This window comes from Phyllostomus discolor, chromosome X, assembly GCF_004126475.2.
Source record: "Phyllostomus discolor isolate MPI-MPIP mPhyDis1 chromosome X, mPhyDis1.pri.v3, whole genome shotgun sequence".
NCBI classification, from domain to species: domain Eukaryota; kingdom Metazoa; phylum Chordata; class Mammalia; order Chiroptera; family Phyllostomidae; genus Phyllostomus; species Phyllostomus discolor.
In genome coordinates, this window is record NC_050198.1 from 38,132,720 (window position 1) to 38,153,180 (window position 20,461).

Here is a 20,461-nt window from a genome sequence, read left to right on the forward strand (position 1 = left end):
GAAAAATTCTGGCAGAGAAGAGCATGAGGTAAAGAACACTTCAGGCATCAGAAGGGCCTGCTTAGAGAGGAAGTCATAGTTTAGTGTGGCTAGACTACTGGGGATTGGTGACAGGAACTCTCAGTTGGAATTGGAACCCCTCAGTAAAAGTCCTCAAAGGCCAGGTTTGGCAATTTCAACTCTCTTGGGTAGTATTATGAAGAATAAGATCTATGTTGATGCCTGTGGTGAGGATTAAATGAATTAATACATGTAAGTGACACTAACCATTAACTAGTGTTGCCCACTACACAGTGTAAACCATGGGATGAGTGAATGGTAAGCAGTGGACAAGAACTAAATATTTTTGAGCAAGGGATGATCATAATCTAAATCATGCCTAACAATATATTGTTGAGAGAAAGAACTTGCTGAACAGGATATATAGTATAACTCCTGTGTGTGTGTGTAAAAAAGGTCTGGAAGGCTTCCCTTCCCTTTTGCCAAATGAACCCCCATTTCTCCTTTACCTTTTAATTTTATTCCCAAAACCTGAACTGATGCTTCCCAAAAGCCAGTCAGAAAGATGAGACCAATAAGTAGTACAAAGGTGTATTATTCAGTTTTGTTAGGCTATGTAATCAAGACAAACAACCCCCAAATCTCAATGTTTTGCAACAGAGAAGGCTTTTCAGTTGTTGCTAATGGGACGGTTCAGCACACGCCAGCATCTTGGTGTTCTAGGCCATCTTCAATCTAGGGCTCAAGCCAAAGGAGCAACTCCATCTGTGGCATACTGGTCTCCTGGAAGGGAAAAAAAGAGAGATTGCAGAATCACAGGATGCCTCTTTTCTCTACAGGATTACCATGTGTCACTTCCACTCACATTATATTGGTCAAAGCAAGTCAAATGGCTAGAGCAAAGTTGAAGGGAGCAGAGGTGAAAAGATATTTATGCACACACACCCAAAGTATAGTAACTTTTCTGCAGTGAATGACCCAAAAAGAAGGGGCAGCAAATACTTAATAACACTATAATTTACCATAAAGGGGCTGACATTTTCCTGAATTTTTAATTCATGTAATGAAATCTTTTTATTCTCCCCCTTCAGAAACTTCTTTCAGAAGAACACAAAGTCGACTATGTCCAAGTGGATGAGCAGAAGACACAAGCTCTCCAGAACACCAAGCAGGAGTGGACCGATGAGAGGCAATCCAAAGTGTAAGCGGTGTGGGTTTGGACTGTGTATGACACAGGGAAACTTGGGGCTGGGTTTGAGGTTTTTCTTTTATCCTCACCTGAGGACATTTTGTTTTTCATTTTTCATTGCTTTTAGAGAGAGAGGAAGGGAGAAAGGAAGGGAGAGTGAAACATCGATGCGAAAGAGAAGCATCGATTGGTTGCCTTCCCGTATGCGCCAGACCGGACTGGGGATCAAACCCGCAACCTAGGCATGTGCCCTGACTGAGAATCGAGCCCGCAACCTTTTGGTTATGGGATTATGCTCCAACCAACTGAGCCACATTAACCAGGGCAAGGGTTTGAGGTTTTCCACTAGAATCACACTGATGTTCGACACAGGTCAAGATCCAGAGAGAATGTATAATTTCCATGGGCTCGGCAAGAAACTTTGGGAGAGAGGACCAATTTGTATACATTAAATGGGGAGAAGAAGGATGCAGTGTTCTACCAGAGGGTTCTCTGAGGGCATCCAGCCCGCACCCCACCCCCACCCGTCGCAGAAGTTTCCTTCTCTGGCCACACTTGCCCATGCCCAGAGCCTCAGGGATGCTTAGAATTGGCTCCACAGGCACAAGAGACACAGATGGAGGATTCCACAGCCACGGACTGGGATGTAGAAAACTCCATTCATTCAGACAGGGTAGGAAGAATAAAAACAAGACTTAGGAGAATATTATTCCGAGTTTGGTTAAAAATCTCTCCAATGGAGAATTTGGAGTGCACATTGAAGCCAGTATTGCTAACTGACAGGAAGACATCGCTTGACTCCAATACCTGAAATTGACCTCTCTCCTGTGCTTCCATTGAAATTATAAATTTTCCTAGCAGAGAAGACCCAGGAGGTCATCTTGTCCTAGCACCTGAAGACACAGTTGAAGAGATCAAGACCAGAAATTGTGGGAGAGTCTGCACTCCTTACACCATAGACTCCAGCAGACAAATAGTTTCTATCTCCCAAAGAAAGACAATTCAGGTGATGGGGCAGTGAGTCCTGGGCACTGTGATAACCGTATCAGATGAAACGAGTGGCTCTAAGGACATAATGTTTGGAGCAGCTGTCTGTGGCTGGGTATTGCATTCCTGTTGGCCTTTTTTCCAGCATGTCTTCATGTGCATCATACCCTGTCTTCCTCTAAAAGACCTTAGAATCTCGGGTTGGCAGATATTGTTGCTGCCGCTTTGAAGAAAAGAAAACTGAGAATCACAGGAGAGCCCTCTTTGACCAAGATCACTCACGGATCCGAGACACAGAGTCAGGTTTAGAACAGAGCTGGCCAGGCTGCCTGTTGCAGGCTCGTTCCACTATCTCATCCTGACTCAGGATTTTGAGGAAATCGATCAGTTTGGCCAACCTCAGAGACCTATGGTGACATATGCAGACATGAGATGGGTCATCATTTCCTTTCCCTTTCTTAGGAATTTAAGTAGGTGCTTTTATACTTGAAAGGTATGTGTGTCAAACCAGGGTTTCTTTGCATGGTATTCAAATGGGAAATTCTGACATAATCAGTAATTACCATCAGAAATAACTTCTAACAATTCGTGTGAAACCCATTCTTAGATTGCATGGTGAGCTTGCAATGTGTTTCCCGTGAGCTCACTAATGCTGGCAAAAGAATTGTTGCCACCTGGGAAAGCACAAATTGTCCCTGCCTATTTCATGCTGGACCCAGGCTTTTCAGTGATAAAGAGTTATGACTAGGAAAAAAAACAAACAAAAATGACTGAGTTGCATCCTCAGGTTTCCTGGTTAATTTTTTCCTCTGCCTTAGGGGGTGTTGGGGTTCAGGGGACTCAGATGAAAGTCTCACTTGGGCATGTGATTTTACTTGATTCTTCTTCCTGATCCTTCTGAGCACCTGTGGCCAGAAGACAGATCTGAACAACTGGGAGTTAAGTAGCTGCTGCTCCAATGTTTCGACTGACACTGTGCCCTTTATATGAGGATGAATCAAACAGACAGGCAGGTCTATGACAGTCAGGGTTACTCAGGGCAGTTGTAGGCTTTGTTGCGTGGTTTGGGGGTTTCAGAGTGCCCCCAAAGTAAGTAAATGCCAAAGTCTTATTTTATCAGATCATAAAAGAAGTAATTTTGATGTTAAAAGCAGCAGGATCTTGTAACATCATTTTCTTCCTGGAGCAAGGTTGGGGGAAATTACTGAGTCGAGTCCTTAGTGAATGCAGACAGAGCAGGAAGAGGGCTCTGCTCAGTCCATGGCCAGCTCCATGTCACCACACACAGACTGGAGCCTGTAAAGAGCTGCCTTCTTCCCTAAGTAACTTGAAAGAGGCACAGAGCCCTCAAGCAAGAATGAAGGGCTGCAGACGGGCAGATCTCATAGATGATAGCTTCCTCATATGTGGGGCACCTGTGTTTAGACCACTGAGTGGGTGCCTGACACAGGGCAGTGCAGAAAAATTGCATGCCCAAGTGTCAAGAACCACACCAGATTGAAAATAGAATGAAAAAGAAAATACAGCTGAAATTATGTTGATAGTGAAATGTCATTCAATTGACAAAAGAGAAAATCTGTTTGTATAAAACATTTCCATAGCTACATTTACTGTTGAAAGCAATACGCATTTCAGTGGTATGACTTGTTTGGAAATGATTAATTTAGGGATTTAAAAAAAATGGATGACTTCGCCCTCATTTTGAGGGTATATGCAATTATGTCCTGCTTTGATAAAACTGCTAATGGAAGGCCACTCAAAAGCATTGTGATTCAGGAATATAAAGTACAGGTAGTTTTTCAGCTGACAGGAGCATCTGCTCCTGAAAAAGTCACCACGAGTCCAAATGATGCTGGCCAAATCTTGTTTTTTGGTGGGTATAATCCATGTGTAACAGAGGGTCATGGTTTTGACCAGGTTCTGAGATTTTTGTTAACCAACCATCCCAGATTCCATTTCAAGTCAAGTGCGTATGGCGTGCCTGTACACTGTGCAGGCTGCTCCTTTCTAGGAGACTCGGGAATCAACAGAACAGGACAATGCAGCAATTAATTCCACATTATTTTCTGCAAGTTCCTGTTTGTTTTGTTTCTTTCCATCTTGTTTTGTTAGGAAATTCCTCCACTTCAGGAGTTGTGCAGTACAAAAGGGGGTACTGAGGGTCTCAAGCCTACAAGTCTCTAAGGCCACAAGCCCACAAGAACTTGGAGAGTTTACTTTTTCTTGAGAAGGGATGTGCCCTGGGGCCCAGCGTATTGCCGGGCTTCAAGGGCATGGAGTGAGCCAGTGGGAGTCTGTCCAGACCACACTACACTGAGGAGCCAGGATCGACTGAGTTGTGGTCTTTAGGTTCAAGCTCAGACCGAAGGCTCCCTGCAGACCTGGCTATCTCCTCAAGGCTTCCACAGTCCCCATTTATAACATCTTTGTACCCACAATCATGCTGATTTTAAAAGTTCATTGTGTTTTTATTATTTTATTTCTGGTGTTAATAAAAGTTTTGTAAGGAGGAATCATGACTTAAGTTCCTTATTTGTTTTTAGTGATGACATTCAATATAAATACAGAACATGTTTTGAAAGCTGAGTATGAAAATAAACTTCATTGCCATTTTAAGTTACAACAGAGTTAACAACTGACTCATGTGGAATAACCTACATCCATGTAATTTCTCTGCAAACAATTGAGCAGGTGGCTGTAATGAGTACTGCTTCTGCTCAGCCAAACCACATCTTTGCACCTTTTTTCTTCATCAGAAACAAACTTCAATGATTGGCAATAAAGTCAAAGGCCTTCCCTGATACCACATGTAACATGAACTTCATCGTTAGTGACATTAGAAAGCAAGAACCCCTAGCCTTCCTCTCCCCAGCAGTGTTTTCTTATGCCACCAATTCCCTTTTCTCCATGCCTGAAGATCCCAGCTGCCCTGGCTGCTGCTGGATCAGCAGCCTCTCTAGGCCATGAGGTGAAGCAGGGACAAGCAGAGTAGTGGGAGCTCAAGTTTGGGGAAAACACACCAAAGGCAGAGAGAGGACAGGCCCAGGAAATCCTGGGTCTCAGGGAAAGAAGAAATCACATGAAATTTCTCATCCAGGTGAAGTATGAGGCCAACCAATACAGATGCTTTTATTTGGTCTACACACTCCAGACCAATACCCTGACCCCAAGAAGCAGGTTGGCCCAAAAGGCTGAACTGAAACCCAGGGGATGTGAAACATAACGTTTTTTAAAAAAATGTTTTAATACACATATTATTTACTTAATTTTAGAGAGAGAGGAAGGGAGGGAGAATGAGAGGTAGATAAAAATTAATATGTGGTTGCCTCTCATTCGCCCCCTACTGGGGACCTGGCCCACAACCTGGGCATGTGCCCTGACTGGGGAATCAAACTGGCAACCTGTGGTTTGCAGGACGGTGCTCAATCGAATGAGCCAATCCAGCCAGGGCTAATTGTGCCATTGTTTTAGAAATTGAGTTTTAATTTTCTGCAACAGAGACTGTGACATTGGTGCAGGCTGGATCAAGGGTTCCAGTGGGGGAGAGAGCAAACCTGAAGTGCAGAATCCCATATGCACAAGTACTCCATTCATGATAAGGAACACTGAAGAGCCTCGGGGACACAACAGCCTTTCCAATCAGGGTTGCGGGGTCATTGGGTGGAGATCCAAGTGGACAATAATGAGCCTTGATCCCACTCAGCCACCATGCACAAGCATCAGTTCCAGGTGGACCGGAATGGGGAAGGGAGAACAATCACTTCGACCTACTCCCTCTGCTTGATCAGATCCATTTTCCTTCTATCGACCACTGTTATTTTCATCTGTTTCATGGTCCAAACCTCTATTTCAATGAGTTTGAGTGTTTGCCTTCATGTAAAAGAACACAACCTAATTGTTTTATGTCTGTCTTGAAATTTTTAAATTGTTTCAATTATTTTATTTTTTAAAATTTAATCTTTATTGTATTTTTCCATTACCATTTAGTTCCCTTAAACGCCCTCTCCCTGCAGGAATCACCACACTTTTGTCCATGTCCATGAACCTGTTTTCCTTTTTGCTCAGTCCCTCCACCCCGTAACCTCCCCACCCACCCCAGCCCTCTGCACCAGCTGCAATTTGCTCTCCATCTATGAGTCTGCCCCACTTTCCTTGTTAGTTCAGTTTGTTCATTAGATTCCACATACGAGTGAAATCATATGATATTTGTCTTTCTCTGACTGGCTTATTGCACTAAGCATAATGTTCTCTGGTTCATCCATCCATACTGTTGTGAAGTGTAAACTTCTTTTTTCTGAATGAGTAGTCTTCCATTGTGTAAATGTCCCATAGTTGTTTTATTCGTTCATCTATTGATGGACACTTGGGCTGCTTACATATCTTGGCAATTGTAAGCACTGCAGTGAACATAGGGGTGCTGATGTTCTTTCAAATAAGTGTTTTTTGAGTTCCTTTGGATACATTCCCAGAAGTGGGATAGCTGCATCAAATGGAAGATCCCTTTTTAATGTTTTGAGCAATCTCCACACTGCTTTCCACAGTGGCTGCACCAGTCTGCATTCCCATCAACAATACAAAAGGAATGTACTTTCTCCACATCATCACCAGCACTTGTTCTTTGTTGATTTATTGATGATGGCCATTCTGACAGGTGTGAGATGGTATCTCATTGTCATTTTAATTTGCAACTCTGATGATTAGTGATGTTGAGCACCTTTTCATATCTCTATTGGCCATTTGTATGTCCTGTGGAGAAGTGTCCATTCAGGGTCTGTGCTCATTTTTTAATTCAGTTGCTTGGGGGATTTTTTTGGTGTAGAGTTTTATAAGTACTTTATAAATTTTGGATATTGACCCCTTATCAGATGTATCAGCGAATATGTTCTCCCATTCTGTGGGTTGTCTTTTTGATGTTTTCCTTTGCTGTGTAGAAAATTTTAGTTTGATGTAGTGCTATTTGTTTATTTTTTCTTTTGTTGCCCTTGCCTGGGGAGATACATCCCATATAAAATTGCAACCAGCAATGTAAAAAATGTCTGAGATTTTGCTGCCTATGTTTTCTTCTAGGATTTTTACTTTCATGTCAGACATTTAAGTCTTTCATTCATTTTGAATTTATTTTTGTGTGTGGTTTCAGAAGGTGGTCTAGTTTTATTTTTCTGCACCTATCTGTCAAGTTTTCCCAACACCATTTATTGAATAAATAATCTTTATCCCATTTTATGTGCTTGCTTGCTCTGTCAAATATTAATTGACTATAAAGTTGTGGGTTTATTTCTGGGCTCTAAATTACGTTTCATTGATTTATGTGTCTGTTTATATGCCAGTACCATGTTGTTTTGGTTACTGTGGCTTTGTAGTATAGTTTCATGTTAGGTAGCATGATTTCTCCAACTTTGTTCTATCTAAGGATTGCTGTTCCTATGTGGGGCCTTTTGTGGTTTCATATACATTTTTGAAGTATTTGTTCTAGTTCTGTGAAATATGTCATTGGAATCCTGATAGGAATTGCATTGAATCTATAGATGGCTTTGGGTAGTATGGACATTTTAATGGTGTTAATTCGCCCTACCCATAAACATGGTATGTGCTTCCATTTGTTTTGTGTCTTCTATTTCTTTTTTCATTGTCTTATAATTGTCTTTTTTAAAATATATTTTATTGATTATGCTATTACAGTTGTCCCATTTTCCTCCTTCACTCCCCTTCACCCTGTACACCCTCCCACCCACTTCCCCCCCTTTAATCATGTCCATGTGTCATACTTATAAGTTCTTTAGCTTCTACATTTCCCATACAATTCTTACCCTCCCCCTGTCTATTTTCAACCTACAATCTATGCTACTTATTCTCTGTACCATTTCCCCCTCTCTCCTCCCACTCCCCTGTTGCTTACCCTCCATGTGATCTCCATTTCTGTGGTTCTGTTCCTGTTCTAGTTGTTTGCTTAGTGTCTTTTGGTTTTGCTTTAGGTGTGGTGGTTCATCATCGTGAGTTTGCTGTCCTTTTACTATACATGTTTTTTCTTTATCTTCTTTTCTTAGATAAATCCCTTTAACATTTCTTAAAATAAGGGCTTGGTGATGATGAACTCCTTTCACTTGACCTTATCTGAGAAGCACTTTATCTGCCCTTCCATTCTAAATGAAAGCTTTGCTGGATAGAGTAATCTGGGATATAGGTCCTTGTCTTTCATGACTTGGAATACTTCTTTCCAGCCCCTTCTTGCCTGTAAGGTCTCTTTGGAGAAATCAGCCGACAGTCTGATGGTGACTCCTTTGTAGGTTACTGTCCCCTTATCTCTTGCTGCTTCTAGGATTCTCTCCTTCATTTTTTACCTTGGGTAATGTAATTATGATGTGCCTTGGTGTGTTTCTTCTTGGGTCCAATTTCTTTGGGCCTCTCTGAGCTTCCTGGACTTCCTGGAAGTCTATTTCCTTTGCCAGATTGGGGAAGTTCTCCTTTAGTATTTGTTCAAATATGTGTTCAATCTGTTGCTTTTCCTCTTCTGGTACCCCTATAATTCAGATGTTGGAACGTTTAAAGATGTCCTGGAAGTTCCTAAGCTTCTCCTCGTTTTTTTGAATTCTTATTTCTTCATTCTTTCCTGTTTGGTTGTTTTTTTCTTCCTTCTGGTCCACTCTATTGTTTTGAATCCCAGTTTCCTTCCCATCACTATTGGTTCTCCATGCATCTTCCTTCATCTCTTATGGTAACCTGCATTTTTTAATCTAATTTGTCTCCAAAATCAACCAATTCTGTGAGCTTCCTGATCACCAGTGTTTTGAACTGTGCATCTGATAGACTGGCTATCTCTTGGTTGCTCAAAAGGATCCAGGGCTGGGCACCCCAGTCACTAGATTGTGACATTGTATGTGGGGGCAGGGGTGGGAGGGAACAATGGTGGTAGCTTCGTTTTCCTGGGACCTCAGTCCCTTCTCTGGGATCCTGAGTTGCGCGCTCTGCCCTGGTCCACAATTGCCACCTCACTGGGTCCGCCAGCTGCTGCTTGCATATTCAGGGTCCACCTGCTGCGGTTTTGTGCACCCCAGATGCCTTATGCGCCCCTGGATGCCTTATGCACCCAACTCTCCCTGTTCTCCGCGCTGAGACCCCATGCCCGGCTACTTGTCTCCGCCCCTCCTACTGGTCTGGATGAACGGGTCTACTTCAACTTCTTGGCTGTCCGACTTCCATTCAGATAAATTCTCTGTCAGTTCTGGGTGTTATTCTGCCTCTAAATTGTTGTTCTAATCTTGGTTGTGCGTGTAGGTACGGTGCGTCCACCTATGCCTCCATCTTGCCGGAAGTCCCCTGTCTTATAATTTTTTTAGTACAGGTCTTTTACACCCTTGGTTAGATTTATTCCTAGGTATTTTATTTTTTGAAGCAATTGTAAATAGGATGTTTTGTTAATTTTCCTTTCTGTTAGTTTGTTCGTGGTATATAAAAATGCATCTGACTAGTTAATTAATTTTGTAACCCACTGAACAAACTTCACTTATCAGTTCTAGTAGTTTCTTCATGGAATTCTCAGGGTCCTTTATGTACTGTATTATGTCATTTGCTAAAAAAAGGCAGTTTTACTTTTTCTTTTACAGTTTGGATACCTTTTATTTCTTCCTCTTGTCCAATTGTTGTAACTAGGATTTCCACTTCTTTGTTGAATAAGAGAGGTGAAAGCAAACATACCACTGTTGTTCCTGACATTAAGGTTATTGCTTATAGTTTTTGCCCATGAAGTATAATGCTGGCAGTGGGTTTTGTCATATATGGCCTTTATTATGTTGAGGTATGTCCCCTCTAATTCCACTTTGCTGAGAGTATTTATCATAAATAGGTGCTGGATTTTATCAAATGATTTTTCTGCATCTATTGATATGATGATGTGGTTTTTATCCTTCACCTTTTTTTTTATGTGGTGAATCCCATTTATTGTGACTATTGTACCATCTTTTCATTCCCGGAGTAAATTCCACTTCATCATGGTATATTGATGTTTTTGATGTATTGCTCTATTTGTTTTGCCAATATTTTGTTGAAGATTTTAGCATCTGTGCTCATCAGGGATATTAGCCTATCATTTTCTTTCTTTGTAGTGTCTTTATCTGGTTTTTGAATTAGGATCATGCTGGCCTCATAAAATGAGCTTGGGAGCCTTCCCTCTTTTTGATATTATGAAATAGGTTGAGGAGAAATGTTCTTGGGATGTTTGGTGCAATTCACCTGTAAAGCTATCTTGTCCAGGTGGCTTTTTGTTTGTTGGGAGGTTTTTTTTTTTTTTTTTTTTTTTAATTACTGCTTCTATTTCACTAGGTGCAATCTGTCTATTCAGATTCTCTGATTCTTCCTGATTTAGTTCTGGAAGATTGTGTGTTTTTAGGAATTTATCCATTTCTTTTTTTATATAAATTATTTTTTATTTATTTTTATTTTTTAAAAAGATTTTATTTATTTATTTTTAGAGAGGGAAGGGAGGGAGAGAGAGAGAGAAACAACAATGTGCGGTTGCTGGGGGTTATGGCCTGCAACACAGGCATGTACCCTGGCTGGGAATTGAACCTGGGACACTTTGGTTCCCAGCCCACACTCAATCCACTGAGCTACGCCAGCCAGGGCTGGAATTTATCCATTTCATCCGAGTTGTCCAGATTGTTGGCATATAGTTGTTCATGAGATTTTTTTACAATCCTTTGTATTTCTTTGATGTCCATTGTTAGTTCTCCGCCTTCCTTTCTGATTTTATTTATTTGGATCCTCTCTCTTTTTCTCTTGTTGAGTCTGGTTAAAGGTTTGTCAGTCTTGTTTATCTTTTCAAAGAACCAGCTCTTGGATTCATTGATCTTTTGTATCATTTTTTAGAGTCTATATATTTCTGCTCTGATCTTAATTATTTCCTTCCTTTTACTCACTTTGGCCTTTGTTCTTTTTCAAGTTCCTTTAAGTGTAAAGTTACATTATTTGAGCTTGTTTTTTCTTTTCTGTTTTTTTTTGTTTGTTTTGTTTTGTTTTAGATAGGCCTATAATGCTAAGAGTTTTCCTCCTAGGATTGCTTTCCCAGTGTCCCACAGATTTGGATTGTCATATCCTGATTTTCATTTGTTTTAAGGTATCTTTTGATTTCTTTTATCTCGTTGTTGACTCATTCAATGTTTAATAACATGTTATGTAGCTTCCTTGTCTTTGTGTGTTTTTCAGTTTTTTTCTTGTGGTTGCTCTAGTTTCATAGCATTGTGGACAGAGAAGTTGCTTGATATGATTTCGATCTTCGTAAAGATATTGAGACTTGTTTCATGTCCTAACATGTGGTCTATCCTAGAAAACATTGCATGTGCACTTGAAAAGTATGTATATTCTTCTGGTTTGGGATTAAATGCTCTGAAGATACCAATTCCATTTGATCTAATGTGTTGTTTAAGGCTGCTGTCTCCTTGCTGATTTTCTGTCTGGAAGACCTATGCATTGAAGTCAATGGGCTATTAAAATCCCCAGTTGGCTGTATTTCTGTCTTTCTCTCCCTGTATGTCCATCAAGATTTGCTTTGCATATATAGTTGTTCCGATATTAGGTAGGTAAAGGTTTACTAGTATTATATCCTCTTGTTGTGTTGTTCCTTTTATCATTATATAGTGTCCATGTCTGCCTCTTACAACAGCCTTGGTTTTAAAGTCTGTTTTGTTGGATATAAGTAATGCTACCCCACTTTTTTTTCTTCTCCTTCTGTATAAAATCTTTCCATCCCTTTTAGTCTGTGTATATTTCCGTCAGAGATGGGTCTCTTTCTTGGAGGCATCATATGTATGGGTCTCGTTTTCTTATCCATTCAGCTATGCTCTGTCATTTGGTTGGAGCATTTAAGCCATTTACATTTAAGGTGATTATGGATAGATATGTATAATGCCAATTTATTATTAGACTATGTTCTGGGTTTTTTTTTTCTGTCTCTTTTTAAAGCAAACACTTTAACATTTGTTGCAGTACTGGTTTGGTGTAACAAACTCCTTCAGCTTTTTCTTGTCTGAGAAGCTCCTTATTTCTACTTCAATTTTGAATGATAGACTTTTACTGGGTTATCAGAAAAGTAGCCTTGGTTCTATGTCCTTGGTATTTATCACCTTGAATATTTCAAGCCAGCCCCATGTGGCTGGAGATGTTTCTGTTGAGTAATCAGATGCCAGTCTACTTGGTGCCTACTTGTATGTAACTTGTTTTTTTCTTGCAGCTCTTAGGATTCCTTGTCTTTAAGCTTTGCCATTTCAATTACGATGTGTCTCAGTGTAGGCTTCTTTGGGTCCATCATGTTTGGGACTCTGAGCTTCCTAGACTTGTGTGTCTTTTTGCTTCAACTGGTTAGGGGTGGTTTTGGTCATTATTTCTTTAAATAGTTTCTCAGTAACTCGTTTGCCATCTTCTCCTTCTGGTATTCTCATGATGAGGATGTTGTTACACCAAATGTTGTCCAAAATGTTTCTTAAGCTCTCCTCAAAATTATTTTTTGCTGCTCTGCCTGGGTGTTTTTTTTTTTCCTACCCTATCTTCCAAATCACTGATTCTATCCTCTGCTTCATTTAACCTACTATCTATTCCTTCCAGTGCATCATTTATTTCAGATATTGCATTCTTTCATTTGGACTGGTCCTTTTTTATAATTTCTATGACTTTTCATGCTGTTGAGTATCCTTATAATCATTACTCTAAACTCTATCTGGTAAATTGCTTCCTCCATTTCATCTAGTTCTCCTTCTGGAGCATTCTCTTGTTCTTTCATTTAAGGTATGTGTTTTTCTTTTCTTCCCATTTTGGCTGCTTCTTTGTATTTTCTGCCTTAGTTGTTAAATGGATCAATCAGTAATTAAACTAATCAATCTGTCATCTGCAGTCAGGCTTAAGCTCCACAGTGTGGGGTAGAGTAATGTCTGTGGATGATGTTATCACTTCCCCTCAGGCTGATGCCACTTGCAGGGAAGTGCTCTGACTGTGAAAACTGCTTCTGCAGTGTGGGGAATGACTCAGCAAAAGTAACCTGGTTGCTGTACCTTCAGTTCTCCCCCCAGAGCCACCAATCCCAGACTCTCCTCAGGCATTTCTAATCCACTGTGCCCTCCCTTTGCTAGAGCCCAGGGTAAGTGGCTGCAAGGTAAATTGTGTCTTGGCCCTTTAAGAGGCTCTCTGTGTCTAGCCATCTCCCTCTGGCAGACAGAAACCCTGCTGCTTTTAAGAGCTGGATGTTACCTGGGCAACATCTGGGATGTCTTTCCAACTCTGGTGCTCTAGGCTGGGGAGCCCAGCCTGGGTTTAGACCCTGCACTTCTCATTGGAAACTCTCCAGCCACTGAAATATCCTTCTGGAACTTCAGCTTCCACCCATAGGAACCCAACCAGCTCTCTCACATCTCCACATTCCCTGTGTCTCATGGTGAAGTGGTTCCTTCTGTCTGTCCTTGGGTATAAGGCTTCTCTTCACCTAGTGTTCAGTTGGTTGTTCATGATGATTTCTCTACAATTGAGTTGTAGTTCCAGATTGGTCCCAGGAGGAAATCAGCGTAGCTTCCACTTACCCCTTTGCCATCTTGGGTCTCAATTATTTTGTTCTATTATTTGAGACTTTAGTTCATTTACATACACTATGGTGATAGGAGTCAGAATAGTGGTAACCTCTATTGGGGAAATTATTGATTGGAAAGGGGCACAAGAGAACTTCCTGTAATGGAAATATTCTGTATCTTAGTCTGGGCTCTGGTTATATGAGTGTATGTAAAAATTTATCAAGTCATAAATTTAATACCTACACTTTACTGCATGGAAGTTATACTTGAAGAAACCAGTTAGCAGTAAAGGAAAAAAAGACTAGGGGAATTAAAGTTAATATAAGAAACACAACCATAAAACATTAGAATAAACTATAGGAAAATGTTATTAACTTGGATGTGGAAGACCTTTAGCAAGGCACCATAAAAAAGCAATAAAGACACCCTGGCTGGCGTAGCTCAGTGGATTGAGCGCGGACTGTGAACCAAAGTGTCGCAGGTTCGATTCCCAGTCAGGGTACATGCCTGGGTTGCAGGCTATGACCCCCGGCAACTGCAAATGGATGTTTCTCTCTTTCTCTTTCTCCCTCCCTTCCCTCTCTAAAAAATAAATAAAATCTTAAGAAAAAGAATTATTAAAAAACACAACAAAGGAAATATGTATTTCCCTTGATAATTTAATTTCATTTGATAAATATTTACTGGCCCCCTTCTATGTAATTTGTATGCTTGTAGGCACTGTGGATACATGAGAAAAAAGATGACTTTTCCTAAGGAGACTATGTTCTGGTAGGATGGCAGGGCACTGTTAGTGCTGTGCGCAAATCTTCTAGCACCTCTGTTATTTTTTGATGTGTCCCTTTCTGGCTTCATTGTGCTTTTGCTTCCGACAGTCCTCACCTGGAACTCATTTTCAGAGGAAGCCCTCCCAGGCTGTTATTTGGACTGCTTTACCTCCAAGAGCAGAGGGTTGAACATGCCTTGGAATGGCCTTATCCTGCCCTTCCTTCTGAAGGGCCCACATTCCAAAATCCCAGATCCTTCACCTCAGGTTGGGACAAAGTCTAAGTAGAAATTATACTCTAGAGCTCCCCAGTGGGATTTGACAGAATCTTTCCTCCCTCTGAGATTTCCCCCTCACTTGGACTTTCCCCCTTATCTGTCCTGCTTTCTCCACTATCATGGTGTTATGGAGCAAAGGCTCATGGCCAAACATGCATAGAAGCCAATACTATGGCACCAGCTTTTGAGAAAGTGAGAACAGTTTTGTTTGTGATGTTAACCATCAAGGAGAAAAAAATCAAGGCTCAAGTCCATCTTAGGATCCAGGGTTCAGGGCGAGATTTAAGGGGTTTCACCACTGGATCTTCCTGGACAGTAGACACACTGCTACTGAAAAGTTCTAGCTTCAGGTTCTGGCCATGTCCCAGTCCTTTGGTGTCATGCAGCGGAGAAGTTAGGGGTTCACAAATGTTACTCAGGTGGTGTGTCTGTTTAAACTTTGTTTCCCATGTCTTGTTAGAAACAGGATAGGACCAGTCTGAGATGGGTCTGTGGTTATACTGGTCTCAGCCTGTAGTGATCCCAGTTGTAGTATATTGCTCTCTTTGTGTCTCTGTCTCTAGAACATTTATTTATTTTCAAAACAATTTTTCAAGCACCTATTCACCCCTTTATTTTATTTTTAAATTATACTTTATTGATTATGCTATTACAGTTATCCCAATTTTCCCCCCTTTGCCCCCCTACGCCCAGCTCCCTTGGACAATCCCCACTATTGTCCATATCCATGGATCATGCATATGTGTTCTTTGGCTACTCCATTCCCTGTGCTGTTATTTATATCCTCATGACTATTCTGTAACTACCAACTTGTACTTCTTAATCCCTTTGTCTTTTTTACCCATACTCTCAATCTCCCCCATCCCCACCCATCTGGCAACCATCAAAATGTTATCTGTATTTTTATTCTGTTTGTATTCTGCTTTTTTGTTTATTTTGTTTTTTTTAGATTCAATTGTTGATAGATACACATGTATTTGATGCCATCTTATTGTTAATATTTTTTATCTTCTTAAAGAAGGCCCTGTAACATTTCATATAATGTTGATTTGGTGGTGATGTACGCCTTTAGTTTTTCCTTATCTGCACAGGTCTTTATCTGTCCTTTAATTCTAAATGATAGTTTTTCTGGGTAGAGTCATCTTGGTTGTAGGTCCTTGGCTTTTCATCACTTTGAAGATTTCTTGCCAGTCCCCTCTAGCCTGCAAAGTTTCTGTTGAGAAATCAGCTGGAAGTCTAATGGGAACTACCCTGTAGATAACTAACTTTACTCTTGGCACTTTTAAGGTTCTCTCTTTATCATTAACCTTTGGCATTTTAATTATGATGTGTCTTAGAGTGTACATGTTTGCATTCATTGTGGTTTGGGACCCCTTGTTTGGGGCTCTCTGTGCTTCCAGGACTTGTATGTCTATTTCCTGTACCAAGTTAGAGAAATATTCTGTTATTATTCTTTCAAATAGATTTACAACATCTTGCTCTCTCTTTTCCTTCCTGCACCCCCATGATGTGAATGTTGGTACTCTTGAAGTATCCCAGAGGATCCTTGCACTATACTCTTTTTTTTAATGGATTCTTTTTCTTCTTGCTGTTGTGATTGGGTGTTTTTTGCTTCCTTATATTTCAGATCACTGTTTTGATTCTCAGCTTCATCCACTGTACTCTTGATTCCCTATAAATTATTATTAATTAGTGTATCCTTCATTTCTGACTCATTCTTTATGGATTACATGCCACTTTTCTCACCAAGTTCACTGAACATCCTTATAACCAATATTTTGAGCTCTGCATCTGGTAGTTTGCTCGTCTCCATTTTGTTTAGTTCTTTTTTCTGGAGTTTTGTTCCATTCCTTCATTTGGGCTCTGTTTATTTGTCTCATTTTGGCAGCCTCCCTGTGTTTGTTTCTATGTATTAGAAGTGCTACCTCTCCCCGGTTGGTAGAGTGGTCTAATGTAGTAGGTGTTCTGTCAGGTCCAGTGGCACAGCCTCCGCTATCACCTAAGCTGTGTACTCGAGGTGTGCCCACCATGTGGGCTTTGTATACCCTACTCTTGTAGTTGATCCTTGATTGCTCTTGGTAAATCCAAGGTCAACCCCTGCCTGTGTTCTTTCTGGGGTTATACAGCATAAGGTACAAAGCAATCTGCAGGTAGCTGCTACTTGTGCTCGGCTTGGAGGTACTCAGGCAAGGCCAAGCTGTGAACCAAGGCAAGGTTCTGCTAGTGTTGGGCCCGGGGCATTTTAGCAAGAAGTATGGCATTAGCTGAAGCCAGATGCTGCTTGTTTGAGAGAAATTAGGAAAATCTGGAGCATGGGTCAAGACATGCCATTCATAAGGAAAACCCACATTGGAAACAGTGTAGGTGGGCCTGAAAGTTGGCCCTTGTGACTGCCCAAATTAGAGATATGTGTGCAAAGTAAATGATTATTGTTAAGTCACTAAATTTGGGGACAGTTTCTTATGTAACAACAGTTACGATACCACCAACCAAAGATAGGTAAGGCAAGGAATTTAAAAAATAAAATAAGCCCTGGCTTATATAGCTAAGTGAATTGAGCGTGGGCTGTGAACCGAAGTGTCATCAGTTGGATTGCCTGTCAGGGCACATGCGTGGGTTGCGGACCAGGTCCCCAGTAGGGGGTGCATGAGAGGCAACCACACATAATGTATTTCTCTCCCTCTCTTCCTCCTTCCCTTCCCCCCCATAAATAAATTTTAAAAATCTTTAAAAAATAAAATAAAAATAAATTTTTAAAAATGTAAATTATACTGTATTTTAAAAGGTAGTGATACTGTAGAGAAAATAAAAGGCAGTATGAGGGGAATTGGTTGTGCATTTGTTTGTGAGAGTTCAACTTCATGAGTAAGTAGAGTAAGAACATGAGATCTGAGCAGACTTGGAAGATGCTGGAACTGGCCGTGAGCTATATTTGAGAGAACATGGAAATGAGAACAGACTGAAAAAGCCCTAATTCAGCAGAAAACCTGGAATCTTGAGGGCACAGCTAAGAGGCCAATGTACATGGCACGAAGTGAACAATAAACCATAGCAGAGGAGGTAGAGAGGTAATAGGAGATTTCTAGATTATAATGTGGGGCCTTGTTGGCCATTGTAAGGACCTTTGTCTTATGTTTTGAGTGAGAATGAAGCTAGTGTAAGGAATTGAGCAGGGGATACACATGATGTGACTTAAATTTTGAAAGGAAGAATTACCATAACTTCTCTTTTAAGAATAGACTATAAGAGGGTTCAGATTAGAATCAAGGAGATGAGGCAGCAAATTACTGCACTCAGAGAAGCAAGAGAAAATAGTAGCTCAGACCGGGTGGCAGCAGTAAAAGTGGTGAGATGTTAGATTCTAGATAGTTCGAATAGAATGACAGAATCTGCTGAGGGATTGGGTATATGTCAGTAGCGGAAGAGAAGAATCAAGAATAATTCCCTTATTTTTCTTTTTTTTAAATATTTTATTTATTTATTTTTAGAGAGGGAAGGGAGGGAGAAAGAGAGAAACGTCAATGTGCGGTTGCTGGGGGCGGTGGCCTGCAACCCAGGCATGTGCCCTGACTGGGAGTCGAACCTGTGATGCTTTGGTTCGCAGCCCAAGCTCAATCCACTGATCTACTCCAGCCAGGGGTAATTCCCTTATTTTTCACCTAAGCAACTGGACAAATGGAGTCAATCACCACAAACAGGTTGGAAAGACTGTTGGTGGAAAAGTCTTATGGGGGTCAGGGCCTGGAAACCCAGTTTTCCAGAATATTCTAGGCCTCCCTTGGAAAGTGGAAAAGCCTTTAGAGAAGCTCAGAGCCCACTTGGGATGGGTGGTACAGATGATGCTAAGGTACAGACACAGTTCATTTTATTGTGCTTCACTTTACTGCACTTAGGAGATACTGTGTTTTTTACAAAATGAAGGTTTGTAACAACCGTGCATCAAGCAACTCAGCATCATTTTTCCAACAGCATTTGCTCACTTCATGTCTCAAAATATTTCCAGTGTATTCATTATTATATTTATGATAATCTGTGATCAGCGATCTTTGGTACTTATGTTGTAATTGTTTTGGAGGTACCACAAACCGTTTCCACATAAGACAGCAAATTTAATTGATAAATGTTGGTGTGTTCTGAGTGCTCCACTAACTGGCCATTACCCCTTCACTCTCCTTCTCAGGCATCCCCATTCCCTGAGACACAACAATATTGAAATTGGGCCAATAAACCCCACAATGACCTCTAAGTGTTCAAGTGAATGGGAAAGTAGTACATCTCTGACTTTAAATCAAAACTAGAAATGATTAAGCTTAGTGGGGTAGAAGGATCAAAACTCAAGATAGGGTGAAAGCTAGGCCTATTGCACCAAAGTTAGCAAAGTTGTGAATATTAAGAAAAGTTTTTGAGGGAAATGAAAAGTGCTACTGCAGTGAACAAAAATGATAAGAAAAGAAAAACAGCCTTACTGCTGATAGGGAGAAAGTTTTAGAGGTCTGGATAGAAGATCCAGTGAGCCACAGCATTCCCTTAGGTGAAAGTCTAATCTGTAGAAAAACCCTAACTCTTCAGTTCTATGAAGGAAGGCTGAGAGTTGTGAGGGAACTGCAGAAGAAAAGTTTGAAACTAACAGAGGTTGGTTTGTGAGGTGTAAAGAAAGAATCCATCTCTGTAACATAAAATGCAAAGTGAAACAGTAAGGGCTGATTTGGAAGTTGCAACAAATTATCAAAAAGATGTAACTAAGAAAAATGAATGAGGATGGGTACACTAAAGAACATTGTTAATGTCGATGAAATGGTCTTCCTTATATTGGAAGATTCCATCTGGGACTTTCATAGCTAGAGAGTCATGTGTAGCTTCAAAACTTCAAAGGACAGGCTGACTCTCTAATTAGGGGCTAATGCAACTAGTGGCTTAAAGTTTAAGCCAGTGGTCATTTATAGTTCTGAAAATCTTAGGGCCCTTAATAATTATGCTAATCCTAGCATTTATGATTCATAAATGGAAAAACAAAGCCTGGGTGACAGCATGTCTGTTTGCAACATGATTTACTGAACATTTTAAGCCCACTGTTGAGAATTGCTGCTCAGAAAAAAAGGAGTCCTATTAAAATATTACTGCTGATTGATAGTATACCTCATCACTCAAGAATTCTGACAGCGATGTTCATAAAAATTATCTTAATCCCTGTGAACACAACATTTAATCCATTTCTGCACCCAATGGATCAGAGTAATTTTGACTTCCATGTCTTATTTATGAACTACATTTCATAAGGCTATAGCTACCACAGATAGTGATATTAGAAAAGGAAATGAAAAGGATTCTAGATGCCATTAGGAACTTATGTACCCTCGCTGGTGTGGTTCAATGGATTGAGTACTGGCCTGTGAACCACAGGGTCTGCAGTTCAATTTCCAATCAGGGCACATGCCTGGGTTGCAGGCCAGGTCCCTGATTGGGGGTGCGTGAGAGACAACCACACATTGTTTCTCTCCCTCTCTTTTGCCCTCCCTTCCTCTCTCTAAAATAAATAAATAAATAAATAAAATCTTTAAACACATTGTGAATGTTTTAAGAAAATATTTGTGGTTCATGGGAAGAGGTCTAAATATCAAAAATATCAGTGTTAATAGGAGTTTGGGAAAAGTTAATTTCAACCCTCATAAATGACTCTGAGGGGGTACAAGACTTC

General features: G+C 40.6%; 1 protein-coding gene across 5 annotated transcripts in view; it reads left to right on the forward strand.

The window, feature by feature from the left end:
- The window catches only part of GAB3 (GRB2 associated binding protein 3), a 101,294-nt gene that overhangs the window by 77,428 nt on the left and 3,405 nt on the right, over positions 1–20,461 (forward strand). For 3 of the 5 annotated variants that reach the window (XM_028523492.2, XM_028523493.2, XM_028523491.2), the window contains one exon: positions 1,092–1,300. In XM_028523492.2, coding sequence (XP_028379293.1) covers positions 1,092–1,205 — 114 coding nt within the window. In that variant the 3' untranslated portion in view covers positions 1,206–1,300. Of the gene's footprint in view, positions 1–1,091; positions 1,301–2,050; positions 2,548–20,461 lie in introns of those variants that run through there. The other 2 variants (XM_036016308.1, XM_036016309.1) reach the window with 2 other exon arrangements.